The sequence below is a fragment of the Salvelinus sp. IW2-2015 genome, linkage group LG26, assembly GCF_002910315.2.
Source record: "Salvelinus sp. IW2-2015 linkage group LG26, ASM291031v2, whole genome shotgun sequence".
NCBI classification, from domain to species: domain Eukaryota; kingdom Metazoa; phylum Chordata; class Actinopteri; order Salmoniformes; family Salmonidae; genus Salvelinus; species Salvelinus sp. IW2-2015.
This window is the reverse complement of record NC_036866.1, coordinates 24,981,269-24,993,015: the sequence shown is the minus strand read 5'-3', so window position 1 is coordinate 24,993,015 and position 11,747 is coordinate 24,981,269. Positions and strand designations below refer to the sequence as shown.

At 42.8% G+C, this 11,747-nt stretch overlaps 1 protein-coding gene across 1 annotated transcript in view; it reads right to left on the bottom strand.

Moving 5' to 3' along the window:
* Positions 1-2,906: 2,906 nt before the first annotated feature.
* Positions 2,907-11,747, bottom strand: part of LOC111952891 (transmembrane protein 266) — a 90,115-nt gene continuing 81,274 nt past the window's right edge. Inside the window, exons 10-11 of the mRNA XM_023971886.2 lie at positions 7,958-8,020; positions 2,907-7,856 (exon numbers count right to left, since the gene is read on the bottom strand). Coding sequence (XP_023827654.1) covers positions 7,222-7,856; positions 7,958-8,020 — 698 coding nt within the window. The 3' untranslated portion in view covers positions 2,907-7,221. The remainder of the gene's footprint in view (positions 7,857-7,957; positions 8,021-11,747) is intronic.

The following is an 11,747-nucleotide window of genomic DNA, read 5'->3' as shown; positions in this document are numbered from 1 at the left end:
GAAAAATGCGAATATCTGTTTTCTGAGGAGTTACCCACCCACTATCAATTATTGTGCAAGTTACCCGCAGCTTGACAAATACCTGTTAGACAATTCCTGGAATTCAGTGTTCTAAAGATGGGAATTTAACCTTTTTAAAAAGGGCAAAGGGATCCATTATCCGGTTCAACTGGGATATCCTAGCTGTTATTATCCACACATTAGACCCCATGAAATGTAGTTAATGGCACATATAGGCTCCTAAATGATTTAGCTGATCCATTAAAGAGCAGTGCACAGTGCAGTGGGTGTCTGCTCAGACCCCCAGATTAGGTAAATCTTCCCAAATTGTATTTTGCTAATGTTTTGACAAGATTGTCATGTAGTCTTAATGTATTAAATACAATTTGAATTGCAGTATTTATTTATTTTTTTATCCTGTTCATATTTGTCATTCAGTTGTTCATTGTCTTCATGCACACCACTCAAAGGATTCACATAAATATTAGAAGGTAATTTCTTATCACTACCTTCAGGCATTGTTAGGACAGAACCATGCATGTCTTATCAGTGTTAAGGTCTGTCTGCCGCCTTTTTTATTTTACAAATGTTTTACTTATTCCCTGAGTGACATAGCCCAAAGCTGTGTTCCTTTTTGTTATGTGAGGTAACAAGCAATTTATATTTGACATAAACAGCAGTTTTATTAATTATTAGATTGAACCCCGTTTGACAATAGTGTGTGTATTTATTTATTTATTTGCAAGCTTAAAATAGTGGTTATATCCAGTATTGAACTGCTCCAATTATACTGAACAAAAATATAAACGCAACATGTAAAGTGTTGGTCCCACTTTTAATGAGCTGAAATAAAAAGTCTCAAATTTTGTGCACAAATTTGTTTACATCCCTGTTAGTGAGCATTWATTGTTTGCCAAGGTAATCCATCCACCTGACAGGTGTGGCATATCAAGAAGCTGATTAAACAGCATGGTCATTACACGGGTGCACCTTGTGCCAGGGACAAGAGGCCACTCTAAAATGTGCCGTTTTGTCACACCACACAATGCCATAGATGTCTCAAGTTTTGAGGGATCGTGCAATTGGCATGCTGACTGCAGGAATGTCAACCAAGCTGCCTCCAACATTGTTTTAGGAAATTTGCCAGTACGTCCAACTGGCCTCAACTTCAGATCACGTGTAAACATGCCAGCCCAGGACCTCCACATCCGGATTCACCTGCAGGATCATCTGTGACCAGCCACCTGGACAGTTGAGGAAATTGATGACTATTTCGGTCTGTAATAAAGCCCTTTGTGGGGAAAAACCCATTCTTATTGGCAGGTCCTGGCTTCCCAGTGGGTGGGCCCCTACCAGGCCCACCCATGGCTGCGCCCCTGCCCATTCATGTGAAATCCATAGATTAGGGCCTAATGAATGTATTTAAATTGACTGATTTCCTTTTATGAACTGTAACTGTGAAATTATTTTATTTTTGTTCAGCATAATTTTGCTGAAATGTTTACAGTTGAAAGAATCTCACGGCACGGAATTAGTTGATATTCACTCTTTCTGTCAGCATGTATGTCACAGTTAAGCTTTTGCAATTATGTAACCTAAGCTGTGGGGTGTCATGCCATAGCAACGTTTCAGGGGAGTACCACATTCGGGGAACAGCTTGGCAACGGAGCAGCCAGGTTGTCATGTTGGAGTACATTTTTTTATTTTTTTAAACATTTTTTTTTGGTTAACAATAGCATCACCACACTTGAATGACTAGCTAGCGATGCAATCATGCTGCATGTAGGGAGTTGTTTTGACACCTGAGGGAAAGCTAGCAACACAACAGCAGGTGTGCCTGCCTGGTCTTCTTATTGAAAACTGCAAAGCTGCTAAAAGAGCTCAAAGAGAAGAACTCTGAGAAGACTCCAAATAGGCTAGACATGCATGTACTCTATTTCCATACAGTGATATTTAAGAACTAAAGCATACATCTTTTGCTGTCATTTTCCCTTTGCTACAGTAGGACTGTGCTCTTGCTGGACAGTACCTCTCATTGTGAAATATTGGTCCTCACTTTTAGTCTTTAGTACACTTGTGTTCATAAATTTATGCTCTGCTCCTCCGAGACTACTCCAATAACATTAAATAGCACTGAAATATTAATATGGCAGTGCATTACGCTGAAAGCCTCTGTTTTTCCCAGAGGTGGAGGGTCATACACTCTGCTTCACCACCCCCAGCATTCTCTCTGAGATGACATGGTCAGGGTCAGCACTAGAACAGCTCCATCCTCTAATATGGAAACCCAGGGCTGTGTTGTGTACGGAAAAACATAATGCAACGTTCAATTAAACAAACTGTGTTGTTCTGAAAGACCAATTGAAAAACTGGTTGTGTTGTGGGTTAAAGGCACCGCTGCCCTTTAAATATGTCACTCATTGCTTCAAGCCACACCGACCAAACTTACCTCAGTCTGTTCAAGAATGTTTTGGAGAAACGTGTTCAGTACAAGCCGTTACACAACGTAGCAAATGTTCAATGGAACTGAACTCACCCCAGGACTGCCCTGCAATCCGCTGCATCAGTACTAAGGTGCCAATGAGGGCCTTAGTGGTATCATGGTCAGCTCTTGATTACTTTTTCTGGAGATAGATAGAAAATACATTTCCTCAGTAAATATTGTCTTACCTGTGTTCAACAGCCTGAAACAACTGACACTACATAGATGTGTATGTGCACCAAGCTCTTGCGTTATTCTATTGATAAAGCTTGTTTGTCCTTGTTGTCTCTGCAGGAGTTGTACATCACTGTTGCTATCTCTGGAGCTATTCAACATCTGTCTGGGATGAAGGACAGCAAGGTACAGTTACAGTTTTCTCCAGAATCTTCTGTTAGATAAACACAAGTATAAGAAAAAGAGCATGTTCTGATATTTTGAACTACGTTTTATTCTGCAGACTATTGTTGCCATTAACAAGGACCCAGAGGCTCCCATCTTCCAGGTGGCTGACTATGGTCTAGTGGCTGATCTCTTTAAGGTGAGATAGCAGGCTGATTACCAAACACCCTTGCCATGACTGAAACAAACCCAACACTGCACCAGCCTCCTGCACAGCGCTGAATACCTGATCAGCAAGAAGCATTTCAATAACATGACAAAAGTGACAGACAATTCTATTCACTGTTTCCCTGATACATTTTGCAAGACAAATTATTATCCCTCCTAATGGAAAGGTGCATCTGTTGAATTATTGAGGTGCTGAATTAATCAGGTGAATTGTGGCCAGAGCCTGCTGCTCTGTTAAGATGCAACAACAGCTCTCCTTCAAACCATAAAAAGAAATCGATAGTTAACTTAAGTGGCTGGGTGTAAGTTCTCAGGTTTTATTTTCTCTTCCCTAGTGTCAGTACTTTACATGCTTAGCTGCCCTCTACTGTCTGGCTGGCACATATGGCCAGTGTGCCAGAGGGTTGACAAACTCTTGGACAAGAGGGCCTTTGCTTTTGGTGAAAGAGAAGGAGCTTTTATTTTCGTGTGTATGTGTCCTGTTGTTCATCTTTTATTTACTGTGGGGGTGTGTGAGAGGCCCAGGTGTTATGGGTAAACTCTGTAAAAGTGACTGGTAATAATAGCTCGTGGCAGCAGAGTTGTGACCTGCTGGTTATCATCTTACATGTGATCACTCCTCGGATAACCGATTAAAATGTATGGGCTTTCTCCTCTTCCTTCAATTGAAAACTGATCTCCGGGACACACTCGACTCAGGTGCTACTGATATAGTTTGTCAGATACCCTCGCTCATGCCCCTCATGCACAGTTACTCTCAGATTTTAATTGGTTTATCAATTAATTGATCTTAGGTGGTGTCACCCCAAAACCATGAGACTAAACACTGACAGTTATAGCAAAGCTCAACCCTCCATTTCCATGTCGCAAGCTTACACCATGTCCATTGTGTCGACCTGGCTAGATTTGCCTGGTTAGGGAGGTGTAACCATCTTAAACTCCTCTGTTTTTCTCTCGCTAGGCTGTGCCTGAGATGACTGCAGCATTGAACAAGTAAGCCAGCGTTCAGCTAAGCAGCCATCCCACCACTCTTACCTGGGTACTAAGACTGTAACCACACAGTTACAACTCTCCTGTAACCTCTGCCTTAAATGGTTTCTGGAGCTACTATTTTGGGGACACTAATAATGTTATCATCATTCTACCTAAATGGCTACAGAATAAAACTCTGTTTACAAACGGTCTGTTTTTATGTATGTAGGTATGAAAATGCCACAAATAATGTTCTGCTTACCTGGCGTAGGTGATATTTTTATCCCTATTAATGCATATTTTGTATTTAACGTAGCGTCACAAAGGTCATCTTTGGGAAGTCTAAACCTGCCTCCTCACTTATTAACTATTTTTTTTTATACCAAAAGCTCTTGGTATAATGATGAAACTGACTGTAAATGGCTGTTCTTTTACCATGTTTGCCTTTTAATTGCTTTACTCTGCAATGAATTCCCTTCATGATCAACTTACAAAATGCTTGTTGACATTAAAGTGCACAGGGTAGTTTGCCATATCGAAGATTTATGCTATAATACGTTTTCTTCTGATAACACTTTGCACAACTTCAATTACAAACCCTCCAGATTTGGTAGCTGAAATGTCCCTCAATTGTTCTGGTGTCTGGCTTATGATTTCACTGAGCTTTTTTTGTCATAATTTGAATACAAACATTAGCATTGATAATGTAGAAAGACTAAGGTAAGAAATAAACTAGGAACACAACACATTTGACCAGATTAAATGTACACAGCAGCAGTCCGAACAGAGAGGACTGTACTTAATGTTGGGGTCTGGAGACATCAGGCTGACTTTTGAACTATGTTTGTTAAATGTCTAAGGGTGATCAGTCTAGCATCTCCAGTCCCATATCAAGTATTTTAGACAAACCACTCAGTTCCACATCCACACAGCCCGATCCCTAAATGATATCAAATGTACAGTGCTTTCAAAAAGTATTCATACCACTTGACTTATTCCACATTGTGTTACAGCCTGAATTTAAAAATGGATTAAATATACTTTTTTTTTCTCACCCATCAACACACTTGGCCAGAAACAAAGAACTTCTGAAACTCGTCAGTCTAACCTGGTTAGAGTCAGTTTGCGCTGTTCTGTGAAGGGAGTAGTACACAGCGTTGTACGAGATCTTTAATTTCTTGGCAATTTCTTGCTTGGAGTAGCCTTCATTTCTCAGAACAAGAATAGACTGATGAGTTTCAGAAGAAAGGTCTTTGTTTCTGGCCATTTTGAGCCTGTAATTGAACCCACAAATGCTGATGCTCCAGATACTCAACTATTCTAAAGAAGGCCAGTTTTATTGCTTCTTTAATCAGAACAACAGTTTTCAGCTGTGCTAACATAATTGCAAAAGGGTTTTCTAATGATCAATTAGCCTTTTTAAAATGGTAAACTTGGATTAGCTAACACAACGTGCCATTGGAACACAGGAGTGATGGTTGCTGATAATGGGCCTATGTAGATATTACATAAAAAATCTGTCCGTTTCTAGCTACAATAGTAATTTACAACATTAACAATGGCTACACTGTATTTCTGATCAATTTGATGATATTTTAATGGACAAAAAAACATTATTTTAATTTTTCAAAAACAAGGACATTTCTAAATAACCCAAAACTTTTGATCGGTAGTGTAAGAATTCACACCCCTGAGTCAATACATGTTAGAATCACCTTTGGCAGCGATTTACAGCTGGATTGTACAATATTTGCACATTCTTTTAAAAATTATTCAAGCTCTGTCAAGTTGGTTGTTGATCATTGCTAGACATCCATTTTCAAGTCTTGCCATAGATCTTCAAGMCGATTTAAGTCAAAACTGAAACTAGGCCTCAGGAACATTCAATGTTGTCTTGGTAAGCAACTCCACTATATATTTGGCTTTGTTTTTAGGTTGTCCTGCTGAGAAGTGAATTTGTCTCCCAATGTCTGATTGGAAAGCAGACTGAACCAGTTTTTCATCTAGGATTTTGCCTGTGCTTAGTTCTTTTCTGTTAATTTTTATTCTAAACTCCCTCGTCCTTGCCGATGACAGCATACCCATAACATGATGCAGCCACCACCATGCTTGAAAATATGAATGGTGGTACTCGATGATGATGATATATTTGGTCCAAACATAATGCTGTGTGTTCAGGACATGAAGTTAATTTCGTTGCCACATTTTTTGCAGTTTTACTTTAGTGCCTTAACAGAATGCTTGTTTTAGAGTATTCTGTACAGGCTTTCTTTTAACTCTGTCATTTAGATTAGTATTGTGGAGTAACTACAATGTTCTTGATCCATCCTCAGTTTTCTCCTATCACAGCCATTAAACTCTAACTGTTTTGAAGTCACCATTGGCATAATTTATAACTTCACCATGCTCAAAGGGATATTCGATGTCTGTTTKTTTTTTACCCATCTACCAATGTGCCCTTTGCGAGGCATTGAAAAACCTCCCTGGTCTTTGTGGTTGAATCCATTTGAAATTTACTGCACGACTGCGGGACCTTACAGATAATTGTATCTGTGGGGTACAGAGATGAGGTAGTCATTCAAAAATCATGTTAAACACCTATAATTGCACACAGTGAGTCYATGCAACTTATTAAGCAAATGTTTACTCCTGAATTTATTTAAGCTTGCCATAACAAAGGGGTTGAAAATGTATTGACTCAAGAAATGTTAGCTTTTCATTTGTCATTCATTTGTAAAAATGTCTAAAAACAGAATTCCACTTTGACATKATGGGGTATTGTGTGTAGGCCAATGACGCAACAAAATGTGGGAAAAGACAAGTGGTGTAAATACTTTCTGAAGGCACTGTAAAAGTCAGAGCCAGTCCCATTTCTGCAGAGCCCTGCTGTCTCCTAGCTGGACCTAATGCTCCATTGCTGGTTTCTTTTGGTGACTTGTTCATTCCTCATTTATTGTGTCAATTCCTGATAATGTTCATTGCGTGTTCACAAAACTGCCTTATTGTACTCCATGGAAGATGTGCGCTGCTGGCGGAGCCACCATTCACAGTTCCAGGGTGCTTTTGGCGATGAGGAGGATGGCTGTATGCCAGTGGAGGAGGCCTCTGAGTGCATGTCTTTAGTGTTAGTGAGTTTCAGGAGGGTCTTTGAGGAGTGAGTCAGTGCTGTCTGAGAGTTACAGTACCCCTGTAGCCCTTTCCTATGTCTCAGGCAGACGGTTGACGGGGGCATCTGCCTGAGATAGCCTGTACTTCTCCATGAAGGGCTCGCTGGCCTGCAGGTGGATGAGGGGCTTGGTGTGGAAGCCTCCCCGGCTCTCCTGGTTCCTCTTGTTGTAGATGTTGAGCCTGTGCTCTAGCTCAGGGCTGGTCTTGGTGGAGCCAGCAGGGCTGGGCATTTTGAGGTTGACAGGGTCCAGGCCCTTCTGGCCCAGACAGGAGTCCTCAGACAGCGAGGAGAGCAACTCCTGCACCACGGCGCTGGGGTGTCCTCTGGGGCCAGGCTGTGTGCCCAGGGCCAGGGGGCTGCAGTAGGGTGGGGGGTAACAGCGCTGGCCGCTGTAGGAGTCTGTGGAGGTGGAAGCCTCACGGACGGTGGAACTGCAGTCGGTGGTGGAGCCAAGGGTGTGGCTGCTGATGCTGTGCTGGCGGGCGCTGAAGCTGGAGTGGGACATGGTGGCGTTGGAGGCCTCGCTCACAGAGCCGCCTGTCTGCTGCAGGCGGATGGACGCTGCGTCTGCACTCACCAGAGACGAGGGCTGCTGGCTGGGGTTGTTGGGAAGATGGATGTCTATGGCTGCAGTGATGACACGAGCTGGATCTGGGATTCCAATATCTACAAGAAAACATTTTGAACTCATCACAATACTGCTGACTGACTGTGAAATAAAGGACAGAAACAAATGTGTCAGAGTGGGAAGTATTGTTAATTCTTACCACTGCTTGCCTCACTGTAGTACTGGCTGATGTAGTTGTTCATGTCGTCTTGAATAACATGATCTGAAAGAAATAAGAAACGAAATACATGTGCACTCTTTCTCTAAAACAATAAAATGAGTTGGATGTTTGGTACCCTTATCTATTTCTGTTTTTGTTGTGTAAAGGTTTCCCGGCATGCATCAGTCAGATATTTCTGACCAGAATCATGAACTGTAATGGCACCAACCACCAAACATAAAAGCATACTGCTGTAGTTCAGTGATGAGCTGCAGATTTTCTGTGTCCTACCCATTGTAGGTGATAGCAGTGATTGTGAATGATTTAGACACCATACATAGAATGCGGTCAGACTATGGTAGAATTAAGCAATAAGGCCCGAGAAGGTGCAGTATATATCTAACATACCAYGGCTAAGGGCTGTTCTTACAGTGGGGCAAAAAAGTATTTAGTCAGCCACCAATTGTGCAAGTTCTCCCACTTAAAAAGATGAGAGAGGCCTGTAATTTTCATCATAGGTACACTTCAACTATGACAGACAAAATGAGATTTTTTTTCTCCAGAGAATCACATTGTAGGATGATTTTTAATGAATTTATTTGCAAATTATGGTGGAAAATAAGTATTTGGTCAATAACAAAAGTTTATCTCAATACTTTGTTATATACCCTTTGTTGGCAATGACAGAGGTCAAACGTTTTCTGTAAGTCTTCACAAGGTTTTCACACACTGTTGCTGGTATTTTGGCCCATTCCTCCATGCAGATCTCTAGAGCAGTGATGTTTTGGGGCTGTTGCTGGGCAACACAATTGGTGGCTGACTAAATAATTTTTKGCCCCACTGTATGTACGACTCAACGCGGAGTGTGTGGGTAGCCATGGTATATTGGCCATATACCGCACCCCCTCGTGCCTTATTGCTTAAATATACCATGGCTTTCAGGCAATCAGCATCCAGGTCCAAACTACCTGGTTTATAATGCTCATTATACCTGAATTACCAGAGAAGAGGTGAGCAGTGGTAAGGTGATGTGTAGCAGGGCCTGTGGCTGGCTTGCCTGACCTGTCACAGTTTACCTCCCTCTAAGTGCCATCCCTGTTAACTCCAGATAGTTAGGGGTTATATTTGCTTCTTCTTCAAATATTTATTTTAAGACTGTCCCAAGAGGAAAGGCGATGCTTGGCCTAAAATGCAGCGGCAGAGACAATCACTCTGTGATTAATAACACATGAGCACTTAAAATACTGTAGTCTGACACACCGCCTCTCTGTGAAACCTCAGATATATAGCAGAGCGAGAAGCATGGTGATTTAGATCTTTACTTAAGGAATGGGCTCTGTGTTTTGAGCTCTGAGAATACAGTACTGACAGTACTTTGTTCCTCTACCTCCTGTAACTTATGATCTGTATGGCTCCTTGGAGTGTTTTAAAGAAGTATGTTTTGACAATAGTTCAGTACTCCCATGCCAGCATGCCAGTCACCCTGCCCTCTGTCTTCTGATACATGGAAATCAAACAGTAAGTTTACAGTATCAGATAGATGTTCTCCTCATTATCTCTAAGTCTAAGGCCGGGATTCAATCCGATTATTGGCTTTTCGGCTTTGGGTTATTGGGTTATTGGCATTTCGGCTTTTAAAGGCAATGTTCCCACATTCGTGGAGTTTCCATTCATGCTGCATAGGTAAATCGGAAATTTCCTTTAAAAGAAACAATGCCTTTAGCCTGCAATCAGATTGAATTCCAGATTAAGTTCGATGCAATAGTCTTCATACAAAAGTGGCTCATCATATTAAACCGATCTCTTGGTGTATTGTTTACAGGTATATTTACACAGAGGATATTGTTCAAACAGCACTACTCATTCAAACAGCACTCCAATAGCACTTAGGTCTCAGACTCAGAGGTCCCACACTGCTAGGCCTCTATCAGCCTGTTGTTCTAGCGGAATTTCCAAGTATTTTCCTTGTAGTCTTTTCCAGGACTGTTTTGCTAGCACAGACTGGAATATGTTCCAGGATTCTTCCCACGGCATTGAGGATTACACCACATCAGTCACTGGCTTCATCAATAAGTGCATCGATAACATTGTCCCCACAGTGACTGTACGTACATACCCCAACCAGAAGCCATGGATTACAGGCAACATCCGCACTGATCTAAAGGCTAGAGCTGCCGCTTTCAAGGAGCGGGACCCGGAGGCTTATAAGAAATCCTGCTATGCCCTCCGACGAACCATCAAACAGACAAAGCATCAATAGAGGACTAAGATCAAATCGTACTACAACGGCTCCGACGCTCGTCGGATGTGGCAGGGCTTGCAAACTTGCTGGCTTCGAGGCAAGTAACACTGAAACATGCATGAGAGCATCAGCTGTTCCGGACGACTGTGTCGTCACACTCTCCGTAGCCGATTAAGACCTTTAAACAGGTCAACATTCACAAGGCCGCAGGGCCAGACGGATTACCAGGATGTGTACTCCGAGCATGCGCTGACCAACTGGCAAGTGTCTTCACTGACATTTTAAACCTCTCCCTGTCTGAGTCTGTAATACCAACATGTTTCAAGCAGACCACCATTGTTCCTGTGCCCAAGAACACTAAGGTAACCTGCCTAAATGACTACCGACCCGTAGCACTCACATCTGTAGCCATGAAGTGCTTTGAAAGGCTGGTCATGGCCCACATCAACACCATTTTCCCAGAAACTCTAGACCCACCCTAATTTGCATAYCGCCCCAACAGATACACATATGATGCAATCTCTATTGCACTCCAAGCTGCCTTTTACCACCTGGACAAAAGGAACACCTATGTGAGAATGATATTCATTGACTACAGCTTAGCATTCAACACCATAGTGCCCTCAAATCTTATCACTAAGCTAAGGACCCTGGGACTAAACACCTCCCTCTGCAACTGGATCCTGGACTTCCTGATGGGCTGCCCCCAGGTGGTAAGGGTAGGTAGCAACACATCCACCACGCTGATCCTCAACACAGGGGCCCCTCAGGGGTGCATGCTCAGTCCCCTCCTGTACTCCCTGTTCACTCATGTTTGCATGTCCAGGCATGACTCCAACACCATCATTAAGTTTGCAGATGACACAACAGTGGTAGGCCTGATCACTGACAACAATGAGACAGCCTTTTGGGAGGAGGTCAGAGACCTGGCTGTGTAGTGCCAGGACAACAACCTCTCCGTCATCAAGTCAGGAAATTATTGTGGACAACAGGAAAGGAGGACAGAGCACGCCCCCATTCTCATCGACTGGGCTGTTGTGGAGATGAGAGCTTCAAGTTCCTTGGTGTCCACATCACCAACAAACTATCATGGTCCATGTACACCAATACAGTCGTGAAGAGGGCACGACAAAACCTATTGCCCCTCAGGAGACTGAAAAGATTTGGCATGGGTCCTCAGATCCTCAAAAGGTTCTACAGCTGCACCATCAAGAGCATCCGGACTGGTTGCATCACTGCCTGGTATGGCAACTGCTCGGCCTCCGACCGCAAGGCACTACAGAGGGTAGTGCGTGTGGCCCAGTAATCACTGGGGGCAAGCTTTCTGCCATCCAGGACCTCTATACCAGGCGGTGTCAGAGGAAGGCCCTAAAAATCCAGCCACCCTAGTCATAGACTGTTCTCTCTGCTACTGCACGGAAAGCGGTACCGGAGTCTAGGACCAAAAGGCTTCTCAACAGCTTCTACCCCCAAGCCATAAGACTCCTGAACAGCTAATCAAATGGCTACCCAGACTATTTGCATTTCCCCCCCTTTTAATCTGCTGCT